This window comes from Podarcis gaigeae (genome assembly GCF_964106915.1).
Source record: "Podarcis gaigeae genome assembly, chromosome: 2".
Classification (NCBI taxonomy): Eukaryota; Metazoa; Chordata; class Lepidosauria; order Squamata; family Lacertidae; genus Podarcis; species Podarcis gaigeae.
This window is the reverse complement of record NC_139679.1, coordinates 11,368,296-11,395,123: the sequence shown is the minus strand read 5'-3', so window position 1 is coordinate 11,395,123 and position 26,828 is coordinate 11,368,296. Positions and strand designations below refer to the sequence as shown.

The window sequence follows — 26,828 nt, the reverse complement described above, 5'->3', positions numbered from 1 at the left end:
TCAAATTAGCATGAATTCCATGCACATGGGGATTCCAGAATCCTGAGGTTGGTTACTGCACACACTTAAGCGGTCAAACTGTGAAGCTTTATTAGAAATAAAAGGCAAGGGGAAGCAGGTAGAGGAAGCAGAATACAAAAATAAACCAAAGTGCTGCAGGACAGGGGTCACCAAACTTTCTGAGGCTGAGCTGTGGCGTGGCGTGGATCGGGGTGGTTTTCCTGGGTGCAAAATTTTAACACCCAGTGCTGCTTCAATACAGCTGTGTGCTTTCATCAGTGGACTCTGTTGAAGACGACTTCTCCATGTGAACCAGGAAGTGACCTCTTCAGACAACGGAACGACTATTCTTATCTCTGCAGCTGCGATCTCCTGGGTGACACGGATACCATGAGGCATATATACCTCACCTGTTTCCCTCCATCCCACCCACCCACCCCCTCCACGCAGCCACAGGCGCTGGCACGCCACGCTCTGCCACTGAGCCTGAGAGCACATTAGCAAACCTGATAAGCTGTTGTGGGCACACTCCACAACCTGTTATACCGGCTGCAATAAAATGCTGCTCTTTTTAAAAAAATATTTTTTTATTAAATTTTCCATTTTAACAATCCAATCAAATCACATTAACTATTCCAAATTATACAATTATATATCATATAGTCCAAATATTCTGCCAAATTTTAAATTTTTATTGGGACTTCCCATGCTTCAAGTTCGGGGGGGGGGGGGCTCTGATCATCTCATCTCTCTGCTGCCTTGAGTTTCTAATAGTTCCTTTAAATCTTCCTGTTGTTAAAATGTTGTTTTAAGTGCAGGGAAGGGACTCTGTGGGTTTCAGGAAAGGCCTCTGTTAGCACGCGTGTGCCTGCAAGCACCACACTGGCAGCACCTGCGATAGGAACCTCTCAATCATCTTCCAAATTAAAAAGAAATTCTGTTTAAGGTAATCAACAATGGCTGATATCCCAACCTCCATGGGGACCAGATGCTTCCAGGGAGAATAATAATGGTAGTTCATGCATGCTCACGTATAAGTGAATGAGGCAAGCCCAAGTTATGTGTTATCACAATGTTCACATCTGCATGGGAGCAGCTGGATTGTGAAAAGTGAAGGTAGCTGGACAGTCTGTCAAATGGAAATAAAAAATGGATTGACAATAACATACATGTGTGTGCATCCAATTATAGATTGCACAAGAGGTTCACCGGCCATAGGTGACATAGTGATGGGCTATGCTATAATTCTTATGATTAGGTTCTACACCCCAACCCAGAGACACCTGCATGGAGATCTTGTTCAGAAATTTATTTCCAAGCTACTTTACAGCATAACCTATGATATGCGGCCTAACAGGGGTCCATTCTAAAGGGGCATCTATGTGCCGTAGATTCAGCTCTGAGAAGCCAGCTTTTTCCAGGGCCTTCCAGGTTTCTCTGGTCATGTGGCACCCATCAAACAGACATATCCAAGTTGGATCATAGATCTGCTGCCAGAAGAGAGTCCAACTGGAAGGAGCACCTGCAACGTGTTCTAGGAAGTAGTAAGCGCCACCCTGGAGAAAAAAAAATTGGATGCATATAAGTTACTTTCTATTCTCCTTTGGATTTCCTCAGATATTTCTTTGCATAATCAGCGCTAATGGTATCAGAGTGCTGTTAACTTTTCATGGCAACAGCCACTGTCCCCCTGAATTCTGTCCTGAATCTTCCCACATTCAGCTGCATTGGATGGCTTTGGGGTTCTAGTCTTATGAGAGGAACACGGAAAGCTCAGTGGGTTAGAACGTGGTGCTGAGAACGCCAAGGTTGCAGGTTCGATCCCTGTACGGGACAGCTGCATATTCCTGCCTTGTAGGGGGTTGGACTAGATGATCCTCAGGCTCCCTTCTAATTCTACAATTCTATGATTTCTCTGTCCGCTTTCTCCATTCCGAGCATAACATTACACATCTCCATCATTTGCCTTTTCTCACAGCTGCTACAAGCTGGGTCAACATCTTCACCAAACTATCTGCTATGGCTGCAAAGTCTCATCCCTGGTCACTTATCACCAATTCAGATTCCTGAGGTTATATGTGATTTTATTTTTATTTATCACCCCTCATTTGGAGCAGGAGTGCCAACTTGAATAAAATATTGGGGAAGGCCAGGTATGCCCCTCCCCATATAATCGACCACAAGAAGTAGTACACAGAAACACTCCATTTTAATCGTATTGCCCATCACCTTTGGGGGTTCCCGGCCCCCTCAAATATTTTACTAGTGGGGTCAATGGGACCTCGGCCCCTAGGAGTTGGTTCTATGGGCTGGACATGTTAATGATTAACAGGTTGAGTTTAAGGTCTCGTTTCTCAAATAACTGATTGTGCAAACTGCAAATTCAAGTACACTGTGAACAGGTATGAGGTGGCCAAAGTACTGGAGTCTCAGCTGCAGGATCTGTCCTTCCAGTGAACACTCAGGGCTGATTTCCTTCAGAATGGATAGGTTTGATCTTCTTGCAGTCCATGGGACTCTCAAGAGTCTCCTCCAGCACCATAATTCAAAAGCATCAATTCTTCGGCAATCAGCCTTCTTTATGGTCCAGCTCTCACTTCCATACATCACTACTGGGAAAACCATGGCTTTAACTATACAGACCTTTGTTGGTAAGGTGATGTCTCTGCTTTTTAAGATGCTGTCTAGGTTTGCCATCGCCTTTCTCCCAAGGAGCAGGCGTTTTTTAATTTCGTGACTGCTGTCACCGTCTGCAGTGATCATGGAGCCCAAGAAAGTAAAATCTCTCACTGCCTCCATTTCTTCCCCTTCTATTTGCCAGGAGGTGATGGGACCAGTGGCCATGATCTTCGTTTTTTTGATGTTGAGCTTCAGACCATATTTTGCGCTTTCCTCTTTCACCCTCATTAAAAGGTTCTTTAATTCCTCCTCACTTTCTGCCATCAAGGTTGTGTCATCTGCATATCTGAGGTTGTTGATATTTCTTCCAGCAATCTTAATTCCGGCTTGGGATTCATCCAGCCCAGCCTTTCTCATGATGAATTCTGCATATAAGTTAAATAAGCAGGGGGACAATATACAGCCTTGTCGTATTCCTTTCCCAATTTTGAACCAATCAGTTGTTCCATACTGCTTAAGCCTGCCTTGTAGAATTTTAAGCATAACCTTGCTAGCGTGTGAAATGAGTGCAATTGTGCGGTAGTTGGAGCATTCTTTGGCACTGCCCTTCTTTGGGATTGGGATGTAGACTGATCTTCTCCAATCCTCTGGCCACTGCTGAGTTTTTCAAATTTGCTGGCATATTGAGCGTAGCACCTTAACAGCATCATCTTTTAAAATTTTAAATAGTTCAGCTGGAATATCATCACTTCCACTGGCCTTGTTATTAGCAGTACTTTCTAAGGCCCATTTGACTTCACTCTCCAGGATGTCTGTCTCAAGGTCAGCAACCTGGGGTATAAGAGACATCCATTTCTTTCTGGTATAGTTCCTCTGTGTATTCTTGCCACCTCTTCTTGATGTCTTCTTGATTATTATTATTATTATTATTATTATTATTATTATTATTATTATTTATTCATTCATTCATTCATACATACAAGTTTCCCCAGCCACTCTGGATGGCTCCCAACAGAATATTAAAAACACGATAAAAGATCAAACATTAAAAATGTCCCTAAACAGGGCTGCCTTGAGATGTCTTCTAAAAGTTTATTTCCTTGACATCTGATGGCAGGGCGTTCCACAGGGTGGGCGCCACTACCGAGAAGGCCCTCTGTCTGGTTCCCTTCACTGCTCACAGTGAGGGAACCGCCAGAAGGCCCTCAGAGCTGGACCTCAGTGTCCGGGCTGAACAATGGGAGTGGAGAGGCTGCTTCAGGTATACTGGGCCTTCCTGCCCAACCCTCTTATCAGTTTCAACATCAGAGACAAGCATGTTTAAAAATATGCTTTGGTCTTTCACAAGTGCGCAACGGACAAAATAATAAGAGGCATGTCTAGATCTGTGTAAGGTGCTCTCAATAACACAGAGTGTGGGATTGTTTCTTCCTAACTGTAGTTAAGAGAGAAAAGCAAGGGAGTGATTCCAACGTTTGCAACTTATGAGAATGTAAATAGCTCAGAAGCAAATTGGTTTACGCAGAAACAGCAAGGGATCCAAATCCATCTACCTGCATTTGTGATTCCCCAACGGATATAGAATTGACTAACACCCGAGAATACACATGCCCCTGCAGTTACTGAATTGTCCTTGTTCTTCCCATTGCGTGAGCTACTTACCGGTCTCAGCACCCGCAGGACTTCTTTCATAACTTGCTCCGGGCTCTTCACAGAGCATAGCACCGTCGTTGAAACCACCACATCCACCGATGCAGCTGGTACCTGGTGCAGGTCCTCAGCCGGAGCCACCAAACAGCGTTCCACCTGCACGTGTGGATTTTCAGCCACGCTCTTCTTGTAAAACTTCTGGAAGTTGGGGTTTGGATCAGTGCATATGATTTTGCATCCCGCGGGGTAGAACTGAAAGTTGGTGCCAGTTCCTGCACCAATCTCTAACAGTGTGAGGGCCCCCGTAGGACTGGAAAAGTCCTTCAGGTTTCTGAACATTTCCCTTTTCTTGTCAGACATGCACTTGTTATAATAGGTGGACGCCACAAACATGACGTAGGGGAATAACATCTTGCAAAGGGGTTCCCAGATACCCAGATACCACAGCAAGTAAACAGGGAAGGCTAATATCTGGACGCAGAACCTGAGCAGGACAACTAGGCATGTTGCTTCCATGTTAGCAAGAGGGCAGAAAACAGCAAAGTCAGAGAAGAGAAAGTCAGTTGCAGAGTCTCGAGGGTGAGCTAAGAGTGTAGCTCCCTGCTTGTGGTTAACGCTTAGCTGGAATGAAATATTCAACGCAGCAATAGAGAAATTAAAATAATAATTTATTTGTCAGACAAATAAATGAGAGGCTCAGTGGTATATGGTTACCAAGCTCTGGCCTGGCCTCTTGCCATCCTGGCCAGCACTTATATTCCCTTAATCCAGCCCCCTTTGCTCCTCCTGTGGCTGCCTCTGTCCAATCAGCCTGGTTGAAATTCCTATTGGCTGTTTGGTAGAACCAATCACAAAAGATACACCCACAAAAGATACACCCACTTCCTTGCCCTTATAAGGGAGACAAAGAGCTATATATGTGACAAATAAGTAATAATATATCTTACATGGAATCTTAATTACCAGCTCACCTCTTGCCCTCCTTGCCCTATTGCCTTCTAAAACAAATGTTTAATCTTACATTTTTATGTTCAACAGATGTCAAGGATCTTGAGTTCACATCAACATTGAAAGATTTCCTTCATTTAAGGTTTCTAAACAAATGCCTGACAACTATATATCAAGAGTGCTTGGATGGCGTCTTCTGTCTAGCAGGGGGGCTAGACTGGTGGCTGACTTAATTTCAGGATAAATACAACTCTTACAACCATATGAAATAAGAATCTAGCATTCCTTAAATCCTTTGCATAATTACATTTAAGCCAATGTATTTAAGCTAATATATTTCATTCACTTATCATAGGTAGCCTTTTAAAAGAATAAAGCCTTTGTAAAGTAAAAAGGAACTCAGTAAAAAACAGCTTTAAAAGATTTCCCAAAAATGCTCTCTTTTCTTCTAGCCAAGCCAGTTGCCTTTTTCACTGCTCTTGGCCTTTCAACCTTAGAAAGAAGATCTGGCTCATTTTACTGGGAGGCACATTGGTATTATTTTACTATTTACCCATTCTTAATTGTGTTTTTTCAGCCTTGGGGCAGCATATGTAATTCTCCCTTTTTATGACTTTGAGAATTGTTTTTCTACTATAAATCAATGGGGCCCCCTTGTCTTAGGAGAAAAACCTCTTGCCAAGGTTCTTTCTGCCTGGCATGAAACATTTGAAAATCCTTTTTTAAGCTCATTTTTAAATACAAGCCTTGATTGCAATATATAAGCTTTGATAAAAATGCAGGCTTATGATTAGGTGCCTCATTCCCCCCTTTCAAGCTCAAGGACCTTCATCCCAAATGTCCTTGATAGCTTGACCTTCATCATATTCCTGAGGTAAAGCTCTGTATAGGGCCATGATATGAGGTAGAGTTTCATTTGAAACCATCTTGCTAATTGTACTTCTAAAACATGAAATGATACATGGCATCATACACAAAACCATTACCACTACTGTCAAGAAAAACAAGCAAGACAATAGTATCCCTTTGAGTCCTGTGACATTAGGTAACCAATTGGTGAGCCATCCCATATCCCATCCTTCCCATGTTTGTACTGGGACATGTGCTATATTCTCCATCTTTGTGGCCAACACACGGATTGCCTCACCATTATCTGAAATGTTAAAGCAACAGGCATTCCCTGTCAAGTTCAAGACTCCACATAGGCCTCCCTGCCTGGCAAGTACATAATCCATTCCCATTTTCAGCTGCAAAATGGCGGCTCTACTTTCATCCAACTGTTGTGCAATAAGTCTCAAACTCTGGGCCGTTGCATTGGTTACAAGTTCCACTACTGCTTGCAATCGAATTATTCTGTTTAGATTATAAATAGGATCCCGTGCCCCTTGTATGAGCTCACCAGGATTCCAGGAGGCAGGATCATAATAGGCTATAATGCGCTCTGGCGGCCAATCATCAGTACCACTCCAACTTTGGGTACTTCCTCCTGCTATATGAGAAATATCAGCATTCCTTCGTGTTCGCCTGGCCGAACTAGTGGGCATAATCCACATTGGTGGTAATACCCAACCCAAGAAACAAGTCCCACTCCATTTGGAAGGGAGCTTTTTGTATGCCCATTCTCCACATATCCACCACAACCATCGGGTCTGAGGTTTTTGGTACGTGGAGTACAGAAGGCGAAATACCAAAAGAGGTAGAGAGTTCACAGTGCAGTATGTTAGATTGCCTTTTTCTGTCACAGTTATGTTCCACACCACTTTCCATGCGTGAATAAAAGGAGGTGCACAGGGCAAGGTATTCCGAGTTCGATAGGTAGTACCGTGTGCCCAGGTATGACTATTCTTAATATAATCCCAAGTATAGTGACAATGAGAAGAGCCTATCATGGGAGAATCAGCTGCATCTGATGATTTATGTACACAGAATTCCCCTTGTACAGGTATAACTCGTAATGGTTTAGTTGAGTTCCATCCGGGGAAATTCTGTATTTCTGTTTGGTGTGGCATTTCGCTTACCATACCAATGGCATCTAATGGTATCGGTAATAAGGGCATACCTCCCTCTGAATCATCTGGCCCAAGAGAGCAAACAAGGCAATTGGTCCTATTTGCAACATTGGCTACCATTTCAGCTAAACCTACCCACATATTGTGGTCATGGCTGAATCCATATTTAGCCAATTTGGTCAGATTCAAGGACCCTTCCCCTTCCCAAGGGATCAGGATTAATAATAAAATCATGTTGATGTCTAGTATATGCATTCCTTCCACAAAAGATTACCTTATTGTGATAGCAAATAATTATTAGCCCCAATATAATTCCCCCAGTGACAGAAATGGGGAACCACCAAGACCAAAACATATATCCCGAGGATCCCCAATGAGTAATATCTCTGATAATTGTTCCACAAGGGGGCAGTCAATCAATTGTATTAGAGAATCTTTCCGTTCACAGTCGCTGGTTCAGACGCTCCTCAAGCTTCAGGCGTGCGCAGGTCAGCCAGCTTCCAGGTTGTGGCTGCAGCAGGCCGGTCGTCAAATGTTGCCCGTGACCTAGCCCGTTCCCGGTAGGGCTAGATACAGGGGTTTTTGGAGAGAGTTAGTTTTAAAGGATTAGAGGGGTCACCTTTGCACGTCCAACTGCCTTCGGACTTCTTCAAACGAGAGTGATGAATCCAGGGGGTCACCTCAGCTACCTTCACCGCTGTTGGAGTAGAGAGCAAGACGGTGTAAGGTCCACGCCACTTTGGTGCAAGTGGATCACGTTTCCACTCTTTCACCCATACGCTATCGCCAGCCTGGAACTGATGAATCGGCTCGGCAATGCTGCACGGCGTGCGTTCGAGGGCCCACCTGTTAAGAGAAACAAAAACACGGGAGAGAGATTGCACTTGTCCCTGTGTCACATGATCTCCTATTTGTTTAAGGTCAGCTGGAATATCCTGAACAAAGGAGGGCGGTCTCCCATACAGGAGCTCAAAAGGTGACAACTTAAGTCTTTTTGTGGGTGCACACCGAACACGAAACAGTGTTATGGGTAACACATCTACCCATCCCAATCCCGTTTCCTGGGTTAATTTTGCCAATTGGGTTTTCAGAGTCCGATTCATTCTTTCAGTTTTCCCTGAACTCTGAGGCCTATATGCTGCATGCAGTCTCCATTTTACTTGTAGGACTCGACATACATCTTGTACTACTTGATCAATGAACGCTGGCCCATTATCACTTCCAATGCATCTAGGTAATCCAAACCTTGGGATCAATTCAGTGAGGAGTCTCTTAGTTACCTCTCGTGCCTTTTCAGTTCGGGTGGGAAAAGCTTCAACCCATCCGGTAAGAGTATCTACAAATACAAGGAGATACTTGAATCCCTTAGAAGGGACCAGCTCTGTGAAGTCCACAATTAGACTTTCCATGGGGACATATCCCACGTGTTGGATTCCAGGAGGTTGTACCGGTCCCTGCCTGGGATTGTTTTTAGCACAAAGAACACATTTCTGTGAAATGCAAGTTGCTAATTGTGATAGATTAATAATATACAACTTCCGACTGAGACTCTCTCTGGTTGCAGTACCGCCAAGGTGAGTAGATTCATGATAATTTCTTACAATTGTGCCTGCTAGATGATGAGGTACATAAATCCTATTATCCGGCAGGATCATCCAACCGTCCTTCATAACCGCTCCTTCCTGTTCAGCCCACTTCCTCTCTTCTGGGGTATAGTGAGGTTTAACATCTTCTGGAACTACCTCTGGTATGAGGGCTGCTATAAATCCTCCCACAGGCTTTTGGGCTGCCTCTCGGGCTGCTTTGTCAGCAGCATGATTTCCTCTGGTTATTGGATCCCTTCCTCGTCCATGACCTTTGCAGTGCATTACAGCAATCTGTTCTGGAGCCCATACTGCTTCTAACAGGATTTCTACTTCAGGTCCATATTTCAAGGCCTTCCCGTGGGCTCCGATTAGACCTCTTTCTTTCCATAGAGCTCCATGTGCATGCAGGGTTAAGAAGGCATATTTAGAATCAGTATAGATGTTTGCCTTACATCCAGCTGCCAATTGCAGAGCTCTAGTTAAGCCTATAAGTTCAGCCTTTTGTGCTGATGTGCCAGCAGGCAAAGCTTCAGCTTCCACAACTTCCTCATTGGTGACCACAGCATATCCTGCTCGTCTGGCACCTTCATGCAGGTAACTGCTACCATCCGTATAATATACAACATCTGGATTTTTCAATGGTTCATCTTTCAGATCAGGTCTACTGGAATAAACTTCATCCATTATTTGGAGACAATCATGTGATTCTTCATCATCTACCTCTGGCAGAGGCAGCAGAGTCGCTGGATTGAGCATATTCACTACTCGTAGATGAATCCTGGGATTTTCACACAATAGGCCTTGGTATCTAGCCATCCTTGGGTTCGTTAACCAATAACTACCCTTATATTCCATGAGTGTCAGAACAGCATGAGGTACATTCACATACATCGTCTGGCCGAAGGTAAATTTATCAGCTTCTTTGACAAGGCTTGCAGTGGCCGCTACTGCCCTTAGGCATGGAGGCCATCCTTTTGCTACTGAGTCCAATTGTTTAGACAAATAAGCTACTGGGCGGTTCCAACTTCCTAATCTCTGGGTCAGGACTGCCGCTGCAATCCCATTCTGTTCATGTACATACAGCTGAAAGGGTTTTTCCGAATTAGGCAATCCAAGGGCTGGTGCCTCCATAAGTCGTTGTTTGATAACTAAAAAGGCTTGTTTCTGCTCAGGTCCCCATACGAATGGGTCCTTTTCTGCACCTCGAGTGCTTTCATGTAAGGGCTTGGCCAGACTGCTGAAATCAGGTATCCATAGTCTACAAAACCCTGCTGTTCCCAGGAATCCTCTAAGTTGTTTCCTTGTGGTAGGTTCCTTGATAAGGCAAATAGCTTCTTTCCTCTCTGGTCTCAATGCTCGTTGTTGGTGTGAGATGTCAAAGCCCAAATATTTGACCTTTTCTAAGCATAACTGTGCCTTTTTCTGGGAAACTCGGTAGCCAGCTTCCCAGAGCAAGTGGAGCAGTTCCTCTGTCCCTTCTTTACAGGTATTAAAATCCTTTGCCGCTAGTATAAGATCATCTACATATTGCAGAACCACCTTTTCTCCCGGTATTGAGGGGTAACTTGTTAGATCCCTCGCCAAGGCAGTGCCAAATAAAGTTGGGGAATTTTTAAAGCCCTGGGGCAATCTTGTCCAGGTTAGCTGGCCTTTTGTTCCTGTTAAAGGGTCTTCCCACTGGAAGGCAAATATAGGTTGGCTCTGTGGTGCCAGCCGGCAACAGAAGAATGCATCTTTCAAGTCCAATACAGTAAAAAATGTTGCTTCTGGTGGGATCAAACTCAACAAGGTATATGGGTTTGGTACATTTGGGTGCAAGGTCTCGATAGCCTGGTTTACGAGCCTCAAGTCCTGCACTGGCCTGTATTCATCTGTCCCAGGTTTTCGAACAGGCAAAAGGGGTGTGTTCCATTCTGATTGGCAAGGCTTAAGCAGACCATATTTTAATAGGCGGTCCAAATGTTTCTGGATGCCCTCTGCTGCTCGCCGGGGTAAGGGATATTGCTTTACAGATACAGGGGTAGCCATAGGTTTTAGGGTTACTACAATTGGAGCTATATTCTTAGCCATTCCTGGTGGGCTATTTTCGGCCCATACTCCTGGTGGCACCTGTAGAGTTCGGAGGAGCTTGTTTAATTCTGTATCCAATGTGGGTTGGACTTGCAAGGCTGACATTAGGCGCCATGATTGTTCCTTAGGTACTGAGAGGGTAATTATTCCTGCTGCTTTTGATGGCAGTTTCATTTCTGGACCTCGAGGAGTGAAGGTGATTTGGGCCTGCAATTTGGACAGCATATCTCTGCCTAAGAGAGGTATTGGACACTCAGGTATATACAAAAACTGATGGGTTAAACGATGTCCCCCAATCTGACATTCCAAAGGTTGGAGGAAAGACCTCTTAGCTGACTGTCCAGTGGCACTTTTAATGACTACACTTTTGGATGCCTTTTTCTGCAATAGTTCTGGGAGTACTGAGTATTCAGCCCCAGTATCAATCATAAAGTCTATTAAATGGCTCCCTAATTGAATCGTGACCGTGGGCTCCTGGAAGCCTAACTTTATGGAGTCCGGTCGTTCCTAGTCTTGAGTAAAATCCTCTTCTGCCAGTCCAATGAAATTGTCTCTATTCCGTCCCTGTCCTGGTCTCTGATATCTTCCATCTCGGATCATTCCCTGTCCCCGTCCCTGGTTTCTTGGGCCGGAGCCTGGGCCTGGGCCTGGGCCTGGGCCTGGGCGTACTTCTTCCAACCTCAGGGGTTCAGGACACTCCCGCTTCCAATGACCCTCCTTCTTGCAATTTGCACATTGATTCCTTCCCAGTGGTGGATTCCTTCCTCGCCCTCTCCCTCCATTTAAGGGGCGGTGGTCTTGCTTCACTGCTGTGGCTAGCATTACCATCTTTTCCTTCTGCCACTTCTTCTTCTCTTGCTTCTCAGCCTCATCCCTATTCCGATAAACTCGGCGTGCAATGGCCATAATTTGGCTCATCAGCATCCCTTCCCATCCTTCTGATTTCTGAATTTTCTTACGAATATCAGAAGCGCACTGGGCCACAAATGTAGCAGTAATCATTCTGCTGTTTTCAGGGGCTTCAGGGTCAAAAGGAGTCCATATACGATAGGCTTCTTGCAGCCTCTCTAAAAAGTCTCCCGGACTCTCATTTGGTTTCTGTTCTACTTCTGAGACTTTAGACATATTAGTGGGCTTCTGGCATGCCCTGCGGATACCTTGCACAAGTGTCTGGCGGTAGGTGGTAAGTCTGGCCAGGTGAATTCCATTGTTTGGATCCCAATTAGGATCTTCCAAGGGAAAGTTGTCTTGGAGATGACGGTCAATATTAAAAATATTTCCCACTCTGGCCTGCTCACGCAAATATATCTGTGCCTTTTCAATTATGTCTCTCCTTTCCTCAGTGGTGAAAAGAGTATTTAGGAGCTGGCGACAATCTGTCCAAGTAGGACTATGAGTATTTACTATTGAAGTCACCAAGTCCATCATAGCCTGAGGTTTTTCTGCGAAAGATGGGGTGTGTGTTTTCCAATTCATCAAATCTGTAGTTGTGAATGGAATATATTGCAGGGTCGAAGTTCGAGGTGGCCGTGGTCCGGGTTGCCCGTTAACCAGCGCAGGCTCCTCAAGTGCATCAAATACTCTTCTAAGAGGGGCTACTACGTGATCTTTCTCTTCACTTTGCTCTAGGGGCCTCAAATCATAGGGGATGGTATCTGTCCCAAGGCGTTCTTTTAGCAGCTTTATACGCCTGGCTGTATTGCTTGCGGACCGATCAAGGTCTCCCTGTAACTTCTGTAATATTTCTCTGGGACTTGGATGTACAGGGGTTTGGGGTGGGCAATCAGTTGTTCCACTAAAGGAGACTGTAGATGGAGGTCTATTAGGAGTCACAGGTGGAATAACCACTTCTGCTTGGGCTTTATTATAGGACTCCAATGCCTCCTGAAGATATTTATCATAATCTATCAAGGAATCAAGCTCTGTGACTCCACTCCCATTATTCATTCCACTTTCTTGCCTTGGGGTTACAACTGGCGGAGTGTTTGAATTAAGCTCCCTTCGATGTGGAGCATAGGGTGGAGGTGGAAGCACCTCTTCCTCTGGTCCCTCAAAAATGGGTTTGAGTTTATTTGGCAAGATTCCTTTCCTAGCTTCAGCTTTTATAGCCAATAATTTGCATCGTTTGACTTTGCATTCCCTTATCCATGGAGGATTTTTATTTAATGTGCTCAGCCAGGAATCTATATATGGAAATTGTTCTGGGCACCCTCCAGTTTCTTTGGCGATATTAGACCAAAGTTTGCTTACTAAATTTATATCAAAAGTTCCCTGAGATGGCCATTCAGTATTTTGTTTTGGCCATTCTAGTTCACATAACGTTCTCAAGCGCTCTGGCGTCATTTTGACTCCATATGCCCCTGAGAAGGCTTTCTTAAAATTATTTAACATACACTCAAGAGGTGTATTTTCCCCCTTTGAACCCCCAACTCCCATTGTATGGCCCTGTGAAGTATCCACTCAGTCACTCGCACACACACTTCGTGAGTTTCCTTGCCCAGATGGAGTCGCCTCACTGGGAACCGAAGTACTACCCACTCCACACTCAGGTCAGCTACAGATTGCTCTGTACTTTCTCACACATACAATGCGCTGGATACTTCACCACACTCTACCTCCCAATCCTTCCCTTTTCCTCCACCAGACCAACATCTGATGTACCCAACCACCTAGCGTACTCAGTTTCCCCTTACTGAGACGCAGAAGTTTGATCAAGACTTCTCTTCCTCCCAATTAATTGGAGGGCCAAAAATCCCTTTGTGCACTTACCCTTGGTTGGTTCCCTGTTTCCCCCGGTCCGTCGCCGCCAGTGAGCAGGGTATCAGACAGACGAGTCTTCTGCGTTCCCCCTGGAAAAATTTACCAGTGCGCGCTGGGTAAGCAGTGGTCCTCTCTCTTGTACCCTGCCCAGTAGGGCGAAGGGGCTGCGTTCCAGCAGACCACTTATCCGAGTCACAGTGGCACCATAAAATGTAGCACCCTGCTTGTGGTTAACGCTTAGCTGGAATGAAATATTCAACGCAGCAATAGAGAAATTAAAATAATAATTTATTTGTCAGACAAATAAATGAGAGGCTCAGTGGTATATGGTTACCAAGCTCTGGCCTGGCCTCTTGCCATCCTGGCCAGCACTTATATTCCCTTAATCCAGCCCCCTTTGCTCCTCCTGTGGCTGCCTCTGTCCAATCAGCCTGGTTGAAATTCCTATTGGCTGTTTGGTAGAACCAATCACAAAAGATACACCCACAAAAGATACACCCACTTCCTTGCCCTTATAAGGGAGACAAAGAGCTATATATGTGACAAATAAGTAATAATATATCTTACATGGAATCTTAATTACCAGCTCACCTCTTGCCCTCCTTGCCCTATTGCCTTCTAAAACAAATGTTTAATCTTACATTTTTATGTTCAACAGATGTCAAGGATCTTGAGTTCACATCAACATTGAAAGATTTCCTTCATTTAAGGTTTCTAAACAAATGCCTGACAACTATATATCAAGAGTGCTTGGATGGCGTCTTCTGTCTAGCAGGGGGGCTAGACTGGTGGCTGACTTAATTTCAGGATAAATACAACTCTTACAACCATATGAAATAAGAATCTAGCATTCCTTAAATCCTTTGCATAATTACATTTAAGCCAATGTATTTAAGCTAATATATTTCATTCACTTATCATAGGTAGCCTTTTAAAAGAATAAAGCCTTTGTAAAGTAAAAAGGAACTCAGTAAAAAACAGCTTTAAAAGATTTCCCAAAAATGCTCTCTTTTCTTCTAGCCAAGCCAGTTGCCTTTTTCACTGCTCTTGGCCTTTCAACCTTAGAAAGAAGATCTGGCTCATTTTACTGGGAGGCACATTGGTATTATTTTACTATTTACCCATTCTTAATTGTGTTTTTTCAGCCTTGGGGCAGCATATGTAATTCTCCCTTTTTATGACTTTGAGAATTGTTTTTCTACTATAAATCAATGGGGCCCCCTTGTCTTAGGAGAAAAACCTCTTGCCAAGGTTCTTTCTGCCTGGCATGAAACATTTGAAAATCCTTTTTTAAGCTCATTTTTAAATACAAGCCTTGATTGCAATATATAAGCTTTGATAAAAATGCAGGCTTATGATTAGGTGCCTCAAGAGGACGCCCAAGCTGGGTCAACATCTTCACCAAGCTATCTGCTATGGCTGCAAAGTCTCATCCCTGGTCACTTACCACCAATTCAGATTCCTGAAGTTATACGTGAATTTATTTTTATTTATCACCCCTCATTTGGAGCAGGAGTGCCAACTTGAATAAAATATTGGTGAAGGCCAGGTATGCCCCTCCCCATATAATCGACCACAAGAAGTAGTACACAGACACACTCCATTTTAATCGTATTGCCCATCACCTATGGGGGTTCCCGGCCCCCTCAAATATTTTATTCGTGGGGTCAATGGGACCTTGGCCCCTAGGAGTTGGTTCTATGGTTTGGAGAAATCCTTTTGGAGCTTTTCACAACCCCTTTTTGCATTAACCAACGTGAAAAATTTGGTATCATTGTCAAAATTGACCCCAGTTCAGTCCTTGGACATGTTAATGATTAACAGGTTGAGTTTAAGGGCTCGTTTCTCAAATAACTGATTGTGAAAACTGTAAATTTAAGTACCGGTACACTGTGAACTGGTATGTAAACTGTTCAGAATTCCGAAGTTTTATTATGTTGGGTGCTTTTAGGATTGTGAACTGGGATAACTAACTAACCTTTTGGGCCCAAGGTTGCAGCCATGCTTAGCAAACCCTTTGAGAGCTGCATGCCAATGCTGAGAAGGTCCAAAACTCAGTATGGATCCATACAGATGTAAGAGTTGAAAAGGGGAGCTATCCCTTTTCCTGGTTCATCAATTTACATCCCCATCAGGCCACTATGCTTGAAGGAGAGGTTTAAATAACTTCATTCACCCTAGTACCCTGGCAGGTATTTAACTAAGTAGACCTATCACAGTGACTAAGAGAGGTTCATTCATTTTAAAAGGTCTACTCTGCACTTAATGCTACCTTATTTTATTTTTTGTGGCAGCTGTCCAAATTGGTGGTGTTGCAGGGAGAAAGATAATAACTCTTTGGTCTGGATCATGTCCCTATGCTAAGAGTCCTAGTTTTACGTCCTGGTTTCTGATCTGATCTTGGAATGTCCTGCTTTTCCTCAGTCCCTATTTTCATCAGAGAAATGTTGGAGGATATGGAGTTATGTGACTCCCAAGCGAAGGAGATAAGTAACTATACAACCTTTAGAAGATAACTGAAGGCAGCCCTGTATAGGGATTTTTTTAAAAAATGTTTTATGTTTTATTATGTTCTTATGTATGTTGAAAGCAGCCCAGAGTGGTTGGGGCAACCAATAATACAATTGCTGCTGTTGTTGTTTAATAGGATGTCCCTATTTTCATCAAATAAATGTTGGAGGGTATGACAACAGTCACTAGAGTCAGTTAACAGCTTAGCCAAGGGTGATTTTGAGTTTGCAACGACTTTGCCAGTTTCATTGGTAAGCAGAGATGGAAGATGTCAAGGAAATCTCAGTGGGTGAAACAAATACATTTTACTCACTATACTTCGAAAGGAAAGAGAGGCTATAATGTGTTTAAAAAGCCATTCCCAAACATGAATCATTCTATTTTTTTATTTTTTTTAATGGCAGGTGGGGATAGGTACAAAACAAATGCAGAGAGGCTGAAATGTGAGGAGGAATAATGATGATGATAATAATAATAATAATAATAATAATAATAATAATAATAATAATTTATTCATTCATTCATACATACAGGTTTCCCCAGCCACTCTGGATGGCTCCCAACAGAATATTAAAAACATGATAAAAGATCAAACATTAAAAACGTCCCTAAACAGGGCTGCCTTCAGATGTCTTCTAAAAGTTTATTTCCTTGGCAGGGCGTTCCACAGGGTGGGTGCCACTACCGAGAAGGCCCTCTGTCTGGTTCCCTTCACTGCTCAAAGTGAGTGAACTGCCAGAAGGCCCTCGGAGCTGGATCTCAGTGTCCGGGCTGAACAACAGGAGTGGAGAGGCTGCTTCAGGTATACTGGGCCTTCCTGCCCAACCCTCTTATCAGTTTCAACATCAGAGACAAGCATATTAAAAAATTCGCTTTGGTCTTTCACAAGTGCACAATGGACAAAATAATAAGAGGCATGTGTTTATCTGTCTAAGGTACCCTCAATGTGGGTTTATTTGTTCCTAACTGTAGTTAGGGAGAAAAGCAAGGGAGTGATCCCAACATTTGCAACTTATGAGAATGTAAATAGCTCAGAAGCAAATTGGTTTACGCAGAAACAGCAAGGGATCCGAATCCATCTACCTGCATTTGTGATTCCCCAACGGATATAGAATTGACTAACACCTGAGAATACACATGCCCCTGCATTTACTGAATTGTCCTTGTTCTTCCCATTGCGTGAGCTACTTACCGGTCTCAGCACCCGCAGGACTTCTTTCATAACTTGCTCCGGGCTCTTCACAGAGCATAGCACCGTCGTTGAAACCACCACATCCACCGATGCAGCTGGTACCTGGTGCAGGTCCTCAGCCGGAGCCACCAAACAGCGTTCCACCTGCACGTGTGGATTTTCAGCCACGCTCTTCTTGTAAAACTTCTGGAAGTTGGGGTTTGGATCAGTGCATATGATTTTGCATCCCGCGGGGTAGAACTGAAAGTTGGTGCCAGTTCCTGCACCAATCTCTAACAGTGTGAGGGCCCCCGTAGGACTGGAAAAGTCCTTCAGGTTTCTGAACATTTCCCTTTTCTTGTCAGACATGCACTTGTTATAATAGGTGGACGCCACAAACATGACGTAGGGGAATAACATCTTGCAAAGGGGTTCCCAGATACCCAGATACCACAGCAAGTAAACAGGGAAGGCTAATATCTGGACGCAGAACCTGAGCAGGACAACTAGGCATGTTGCTTCCATGTTAGCAAGAGGGCAGAAAACAGCAAAGTCAGAGAAGAGAAAGTCAGTTGCAGAGTCTCGAGGGTGAGCTAAGAGGACGCCCAAGCTGGGTCAACATCTTCACCAAGCTATCTGCTATGGCTGCAAAGTCTCATCCCTGGTCACTTACCACCAATTCAGATTCCTGAAGTTATACGTGAATTTATTTTTATTTATCACCCCTCATTTGGAGCAGGAGTGCCAACTTGAATAAAATATTGGTGAAGGCCAGGTATGCCCCTCCCCATATAATCGACCACAAGAAGTAGTACACAGACACACTCCATTTTAATCGTATTGCCCATCACCTATGGGGGTTCCCGGCCCCCTCAAATATTTTATTCGTGGGGTCAATGGGACCTTGGCCCCTAGGAGTTGGTTCTATGGTTTGGAGAAATCCTTTTGGAGCTTTTCACAACCCCTTTTTGCATTAACCAACGTGAAAAATTTGGTATCATTGTCAAAAGTGACCCCAGTTCAGTCCTTGGACATGTTAATGATTAACAGGTTGAGTTTAAGGGCTCGTTTCTCAAATAACTGATTGTGAAAACTGTAAATTTAAGTACCGGTACACTGTGAACTGGTATGTAAACTGTTCAGAATTCCGAAGTTTTATTATGTTGGGTGCTTTTAGGATTGTGAACTGGGATAACTAACTAACCTTTTGGGCCCAAGGTTGCAGCCATGCTTAGCAAACCCTTTGAGAGCTGCATGCCAATGCTGAGAAGGTCCAAAACTCAGTATGGATCCATACAGATGTAAGAGTTGAAAAGGGGAGCTATCCCTTTTCCTGGTTCATCAATTTACATCCCCATCAGGCCACTATGCTTGAAGGAGAGGTTTAAATAACTTCATTCACCCTAGTACCCTGGCAGGTATTTAACTAAGTAGACCTATCACAGTGACTAAGAGAGGTTCATTCATTTTAAAAGGTCTACTCTGCACTTAATGCTACCTTATTTTATTTTTTGTGGCAGCTGTCCAAATTGGTGGTGTTGCAGGGAGAAAGATAATAACTCTTTGGTCTGGATCATGTCCCTATGCTAAGAGTCCTAGTTTTACGTCCCGGTTTCTGATCTGATCTTGGAATGTCCTGCTTTTCCTCAGTCCCTATTTTCATCAGAGAAATGTTGGAGGATATGGAGTTATGTGACTCCCAAGCGAAGGAGATAAGTAACTATACAACCTTTAGAAGATAACTGAAGGCAGCCCTGTATAGGGATTTTTTTAAAAAATGTTTTATGTTTTATTATGTTCTTATGTATGTTGAAAGCAGCCCAGAGTGGTTGGGGCAACCAATAATACAATTGCTGCTGTTGTTGTTTAATAGGATGTCCCTATTTTCATCAAATAAATGTTGGAGGGTATGACAACAGTCACTAGAGTCAGTTAACAGCTTAGCCAAGGGTGATTTTGAGTTTGCAACGACTTTGCCAGTTTCATTGGTAAGCAGAGATGGAAGATGTCAAGGAAATCTCAGTGGGTGAAACAAATACATTTTACTCACTATACTTCGAAAGGAAAGAGAGGCTATAATGTGTTTAAAAAGCCATTCCCAAACATGAATCATTCTATTTTTTTATTTTTTTTAATGGCAGGTGGGGATAGGTACAAAACAAATGCAGAGAGGCTGAAATGTGAGGAGGAATAATGATGATGATAATAATAATAATAATAATAATAATAATAATAATAATAATAATAATAATAATTTATTCATTCATTCATACATACAGGTTTCCCCAGCCACTCTGGATGGCTCCCAACAGAATATTAAAAACATGATAAAAGATCAAACATTAAAAACGTCCCTAAACAGGGCTGCCTTCAGATGTCTTCTAAAAGTTTATTTCCTTGGCAGGGCGTTCCACAGGGTGGGTGCCACTACCGAGAAGGCCCTCTGTCTGGTTCCCTTCACTGCTCAAAGTGAGTGAACTGCCAGAAGGCCCTCGGAGCTGGATCTCAGTGTCCGGGCTGAACAACAGGAGTGGAGAGGCTGCTTCAGGTATACTGGGCCTTCCTGCCCAACCCTCTTATCAGTTTCAACATCAGAGACAAGCATATTAAAAAATTCGCTTTGGTCTTTCACAAGTGCACAATGGACAAAATAATAAGAGGCATGTGTTTATCTGTCTAAGGTACCCTCAATGTGGGTTTATTTGTTCCTAACTGTAGTTAGGGAGAAAAGCAAGGGAGTGATCCCAACATTTGCAACTTATGAGAATGTAAATAGCTCAGAAGCAAATTGGTTTACGCAGAAACAATAAGGGATCCGAATCCATCTACCTGCATTTGTGATTCCCCAACGGATATAGAATTGACTAACACCTGAGAATACACATGCCCCTGCATTTACTGAATTGTCCTTGTTCTTCCCATTGCGTGAGCTACTTACCGGTCTCAGCACCCGCAGGACTTCTTTCATAACTTGCTCCGGGCTCTTCACAGAGCATAGCACCGTCGTTGAAACCACCACATCCACCGATGCAGCTGGTACCTGGTGCAGGTCCTCAGCCAGAGCCACCAAACAGCGTTGCACCTGCATGTGTGGATTTTCAGCCACGCTCTTGTCGAGAAACTTCTGGAAGTTGGGGTTTGGATCAGTGCATATGATTTTGCATCCCACGGGGTAGAACTGAAAGTTGGAGCCAGTTCCTGTGCCAATCTCCAGCAGTGAGAGGGCCCCCGTAGGACTGAAACCTTAGTTTACAGGGGATTCATTTGCCCGCTTGCCCAGGACCGAGGAGAGAACAAAAGCACCAGGAAAGCAACTTCCTCTTTGGAGAAAATAGTTTATTGAGATCTGCGCAGAGGCAACCAGTGGAATCTCTTCCAAAAACTGGCAGCCCCTATACTGTGTTCAGCAAGCATTCTTATACCTGAGAGCATACATTCGTCTCCCCAGTCAGCCCAATCAGCTGGCAAGACTACAATTTATTACCTTATTTGGCATAAGGCTATATGGCTAGCTAAGCCCCCCCCTCCCTTGTTTCTATATGTGTGTGTTCGTCTTCTCTTGCATTTCTGAAGCAGGAAGCACAAAACAGGAAGCAGCTCCTGGCCTACAGCGCTGAAGCAAAACAGGAAGCAGCTCCTGGCCTACAGAGCTGAAGCAAAACAGGAAGCAGCTCCTGCCCTACAGTGCTGAATCAACTGAGGTTTTGCTAGTTGCTTAACCACAACTGCAGCCGTTAGCTTGAAGCCTTATAATATTGAGATTAACCCTTCCCTCTCCCTTCACTCCCTCCTCTTCTTTTGGACAACCTATCTCCTAGGTTCGTCCTGGGGTATGGGTCTATACTGTCTCATCATAGTGATAACCGTGGGCCCTAGCTTTCGTGACATGAGCCTTTGCATCATTTGCTGCAAGCATTGCAATAAGCAGGGGATACAGAGGCAAAGAGCAATAGGATTAATAGTGGCCCTAATACCAATACCACAATATGCCTTGACTATATCAAAGGGTTCTGGTCCCAATATCAAAAGTCCTGGTGGTGCCTCTGAATTTCCTGGAGAACAGGTCTCTATGTTGGGGATGCTGCCCGCGGGCGTCCCTCCCATCCATTTCTTCAGCCGTGCGTGGAGGTATCAGCGTCCGGAGTGATACCAGCAGGGCGGTCGTCTGCCGGGCGCCTGGAGATAATCAGCCGGAGGGGGTCTTGAGGGTTAAGAGACACAGTCCAGTCAGATGACGCCTTCTTCACACGAGTATGGTGGACCCAAGTGGTGATGCCAGCAACCTGCTTCAAAGCGGTGCAGGGGCTTGACCAAGACACAAGGAGTTCGAGCCTGGTTCCACCTGTTGAGAGAAAGAAGAACTTGGGAGAGTGACTGAACATAATTATCCATCTCTACATCCTGGGCTGGAGTGGGGGATATCATGCGCACATATGGCACAGGTCTCCCAAACATTAACTCAAAAGGGGAGAGATGAGTTCGTTTGAATGGAAGACTGCGAATCCGGAGCAGGGCTAGGGGTAACATGGTTACCCAATTAGAACCAGTCTCCTGAGTCAACTTAGCTAGCTGGTTTTTCAATGTTTTATTCATGCGCTCCACCTTTCCGGAGCTCTGGGGCCTGTAGGCTGTATGCAATTTCCAATTTACTTGTAGGATCTTGGCTAGTTCCTGCAGAATTTTGTGGACAAAGGCAGGGCCATTGTCTGAGCCAATGGATCGTGGCAAGCCGTAGCGGGGGAGTATCTCCCACAGCAGACATCTGGTGACTTCTGATGACCGCTCAGTTCTGGTGGGCCAGGCCTCAACCCATCAGGATCCCTTCGGGGACCAGTGCTCCAATAACTGATGCTGGGGCCAGTTCCCGGGCTGCTTCCTTGGCCATTTTGTCTGCCAGTCGATTTCCCCTGGCTGCTTCTCCTGGTCCAGTCTTGTGTCCATAACAGTGTATCATTGCCACTGCCTCGGGTTCCCACACTGCGTCCAGGAGGCTCAATAGTGCTTACGGGTGCGCCACCTGACTGCCTTTAGAGGTGAGCAAACCTCTCTCTTTCCACAAAGCCCCGTGGGCATGTAGGGTTAGGAATGCATACTTGGAATCGGTATAAATGTTTATCTTCTGCCCCTTTGCCAAGCACAAGGCTCTGGTGAGCGCTGTTATTTCTGCCAGCTGGGCCGACGTTCCAGGCGGGAGTGGCTTCGCTTTGATCACTTGGTCTTCCAAGGCTACCACTGCATAGCCTGCCTTCCGCTGCCCAGCCTCAACAAAACTGCTTCCATCCACAAAGCACGAAGGCCAATGGGGGTCTGCCTCATCTTTAAGGTCAGGCCTGCTAGAGTATACTTCGTCCATAACCTCAATGCAATCATGCGTTGTCTCCTCACCTTCTCCTACCGGCAACAGGGTAGCTGGGTTGAGAGCTTCTGTGACACGGAACTTCAAGCGCGGGTACATCAACAATGTCTGGCATTTCATCATCTTAGCTTGAGATAGGAAATAAATTCCCTTCAAGTCTAGCAGAGCAGGTACTGCATATGGGGTAACGCAGGTGATGTCCTGTCCGAAGGCAAATTTATCGGCCTTATTGAGCAGAGTGGCCACTGCTACTACTGCTCGCATACAGGGAGGTAAACCTTGCTCTGTGGTGGTCAGCCTTTTGGACAGATAGGCTATAGGTTGTTGCCAACTTCCTAGCTTTTGGTAGAGGACACCTTTTGCTGTCCCCTGGTCTTCATCCACATAGAGGGTGAATGGCTTCCCTGGGTTTGATAATCCCAGTTGGGGGTAGTCCTGGGATAATTAATCTCGATTTGTACATCATTCAAATCTTGCTGCCTCAAATGGTTCCTGGCTTCTCTATGGATCTTTCTGACTTTCTCTGTGGTTAACAGGGAGTCCAGGAGGTATTGCACATCATCATAGGTGGGATTGTAAATTTTGAAAATCTCTTCAAATAGCTTGATAATTTTGGCCGGATTCTCCTCAAAAATGGGGTTTTGATTTCTCCAATTGCAAACATCTGCACTGGAGAAGGGCACATGTTGGACTGTATAAGTTCTATTTGGCACTACCCTGTTAGGTCCCACAGGGGCCGGGGGATCATAAACTTTTATCAGGGGCATTATCTTCCTTCCACTCCCTTTCTTCTGTGCTTCATGTGCCCTATGGAGGGCCACCCTGGCTGCCGCTTCTCCCCATTCTTTCTGCCACTTCCTCCACTGGGTGGGTCCACACTCTGCCGCTGCTAACAGATGGGGGCTAACATTTAGTTCCCTTGAAAAAGGATCAACATATTGCTTCACCCTTTGGCGCTGTTTCCCTGTCCAAATCTTTCCTTTTTCTGTCAACACCACCAAGCTCTGCAAAAAGTCCTCCTCCTCCTCCTCCTCTGAATCCTCATCTTTAGAGGGACCCAGGGTTGCAACATCTGGGACTAATTCAGGGTCCTCTGGTGGAGGTGGCAACGCGGGTAGCGGCGTTCCTCCTGAACCATCTACTGGCAAATTAACTGGGTCTGGTTGCGGAGCTGGCGGTGCCGTTGGTGGGCCATATGGGGGAGGCAGCCTTATGATACCTCCCTCCTCTTCTTCTGGATCGGGTATTATTGGCCGAGCAGCCTGGCGACGGACACTGCATAACTTTACTCGGGGCGGAACCGTCCGGCATTCCCTCAGCCAGGGAGGATTTTTATCCACATTGGTCTTCCAGGTGGAAATATATGGCACTTGATTTGGGTGATTCTTTACTATATTTTGCCACAGAGGATTTATCAACTGTTCATCAAACGTTCCCTCTGAGGGCCAATTAATCCCTTGGGTTGGCCAGTCTACTTCACAGAGGGTTCTAAGTTTTTCCTTTTTCAACTTGAATCCCCAATCATCATCTTTTGTGGCCAATTTCCAGTTGTTCAAAAAGCATTCAAGGGGAGTACATTTACTTCCCCCCAGACGCCATGTCTGTCAGGATACTCCGCTCCTAACCGGGCTTAAAATCCTCTCACACTCCACATGCTACAGACTGTGACTTGGACGAGCTCGCGCTGCCAAGAATTGCACAATCCTACAATCGCCTGGCCAAGGGGACGCTAAGCCCCGACCTCTCATGCATTCATCCTTCCACTGGAGTATTTTGCACACCACATATAACACACAACACATACCAATTCCCTCCCTTGTTTCCCCTTTCCCGGAGAATTCCCTGGTACCACAACCACTCCCTTACTGGCGGCACTTTACTGCCACGGCCAGTTCCTTTCCTGGCGGCATTTTATTGCCACGGCCAGGTGAGGTTGATCAAGCCGCGTGCCCTTTCCCTCGGGCTTACCTTTTTCCGCTGCGGACTCCCTCGGCCGTCTTCTTTTCTCCCTCGACCGGGTGTCTCCACTCTGGAGCGGTGTGGCCGGCTCCCCCCATGAACTGGCAGGGTGCACGCTGGAGCCGCAAACGCCGGTCCGAGCTGTTCACCGAGGTCGAGCCTGGCCCCCCGGTCCCCTGGGGTGGGGCAAATCCCGGACACGAGCCCCCAAATGAAGCCTTAGTTTACAGGGGATTCATTTGCCCGCTTGCCCAGGACCGAGGAGAGAACAAAAGCACCAGGAAAGCAACTTCCTCTTTGGAGAAAATAGTTTATTGAGATCTGCGCAGAGGCAACCAGTGGAATCTCTTCCAAAAACTGGCAGCCCCTATACTGTGTTCAGCAAACATTCTTATACCTGAGAGCATACATTCGTCTCCCCAATCAGCTGGCAAGACTACAATTTACCACCTTATTTGGCATAAGGCTATATGGCTAGCTAAGCCCCCCCTCCCTTGTTTCTATATGTGTGTGTTCGTCTTCTCTTGCATTTCTGAAGCAGGAAGCACAAAACAGGAAGCAGCTCCTGGCCTACAGAGCTGAAGCAAAACAGGAAGCAGCTCCTGCCCTACAGAGCTGAAGCAACTGCGGTTTTGCTAGCTGCTTAACCACAACTGCAGCCGTTAGCTTGAAGCCTTATAATATTGAGATTAACCCTTCCCTCTCCCTTCAGGACTGGCAAAGTCCTTCAGGTTGCTGAACATTTCCTTTTTCTTGTCAGACATGTGCTTATTATAACAGATGGTCACCACAGCCATGAGGCAGGGGAATAATGTCTTGCAAAGGGGTTCCCAGATACCTGGATACCACAGCAAGTAAGCAGGGAAGGCTAATATCTGGACGCATAACCTGAGCAGGACAACGAGGCATGTTGCTTCCATGTTAGCAGGAGGGCAGAAAACAGCAAAGCCAGAGGAGAAGAGAAAGTCAGTCGCAGAGTCTCGAGGGTGGGGCTTGTTATTATCTGTTGCTTCCAGTCCTCAAAGATCTCAAAGGGTGGAAAGAAATATTGTTAATAAACTCCACACACACACAAACAAACTCACCAATAACATGGTTTGTGCCTGCACTTGTAATCTTGCCCGTCAGAGGAACTTAAAAACTGTATTTGCTGTCTTTAAGAGGGAAATAATCTCATTTAGGGTGTATTCTTACACTTTATTGCAGCAGTGTACTCCGCGGTCCTGTAGTAACCCAAAGTGAATGTTGGTTTAAATTTGTTACAAGCTTTTCCTAAATATAAGGGGAAACCTTTTTCCCATGGCAGAACTCTTTCACACCAAAACTGCGCTGAAAAATGTTGGGGTGGAAGGATTGGCTACCCCTGAGTTGAAAATACGGTACTCTTCAGTGATATGTTTGCTTCCCTTGTGGGTTTGTTTTTTTGTCTCAAGCAGCTGCAGACTTGAGCAGCACAGTCCTGCCCTGCAAATGCTTTAGTTTTATTCGCTCTGGCTGTTCATATATATATATATATGTGTGTGTGTGTGTGTGTGTGTGTGGTGTGTGTGTGTGTGTGTGTGTGTGTGTGTGTGTATATATATATAATATATATATATATATATATAATTAAATATATATAAATTAAATATATAATTAAATTTTCCAACATACATTTATAATATCCAATCTAAATTTTATCACATATTTTATCTTTTTGACTTCCTTCAACCTCTCTGACGATCATCCATTATTCAAATTCTTAAATACGCATTTCCTAATTTTATATTGCATTTTATAAACCTTCACACCCTTAGTTTTCATCAATACAATAGGCCACTATCATTTACAGAAGTTCTTGAAATCCCACTAGCGTTATTTGCTCATCACATACACATTTCAGATAGTCTGAAAATTCCCCCCAGTCTTCAATGAACTTTTGATCTCGTATATATCTGATCTTTCCTGTTAGTTTGTCTAGTTCAGCATAGTCCATCAGTTTCATTCTCCATTCTTTGACCGTCGGCAGTTGTTCCTCTTTCCATTTTTGGGCCAATAATATTCTCGCTGCTGTTACTGCATATTGGAAAAGTTTACAATCCATTCTATTTATTTCATTTCCTACTATTCCTAGAAGAAAAGCCTCTGGTTTCTTAACAAACGTATATTTCAACATCTTTTTCATCTCATTATATATCATTTCCCAGAAG

General features: G+C 44.6%; 1 protein-coding gene and 1 pseudogene across 2 annotated transcripts; both read right to left on the bottom strand.

Moving 5' to 3' along the window:
• Positions 1-65: 65 nt before the first annotated feature.
• LOC310839957 (thiol S-methyltransferase TMT1A-like) lies at positions 66-4,854 on the bottom strand. The gene is made up of 2 exons (XM_083729084.1): positions 4,282-4,854; positions 66-1,556 (listed from the first exon to the last, which is right to left on the bottom strand). Exons 1-2 carry the CDS (start codon positions 4,783-4,785, stop codon positions 1,320-1,322), a joined length of 741 nt encoding a protein of 246 aa, XP_083585210.1. The 5' UTR covers positions 4,786-4,854; the 3' UTR covers positions 66-1,319.
• LOC310839964 (thiol S-methyltransferase TMT1B pseudogene) lies at positions 66-17,922 on the bottom strand (annotated as a pseudogene). The gene is made up of 2 exons (XR_014568582.1): positions 15,093-17,922; positions 66-2,103 (listed from the first exon to the last, which is right to left on the bottom strand). The product of XR_014568582.1 is annotated as a thiol S-methyltransferase TMT1B pseudogene (transcript).
• Between the last annotated feature and the right edge of the window lie 8,906 nt (positions 17,923-26,828).

What these genes read in the sequence shown, in the direction of transcription:
- LOC310839957 (XM_083729084.1), bottom strand. Translation starts at nt 4,785, where the DNA reads ATGGAAGCAACATGCCTAGTTGTCCTGCTCAGGTTCTGCGTCCAGATA. An exon ending in TCCTGCGGGTGCTGAGACCG is followed by an intron (nt 1,557 to 4,281) that starts GTAAGTAGCTCA and finishes TTTTTTCTCCAG; the next exon opens with GGTGGCGCTTACTACTTCCT.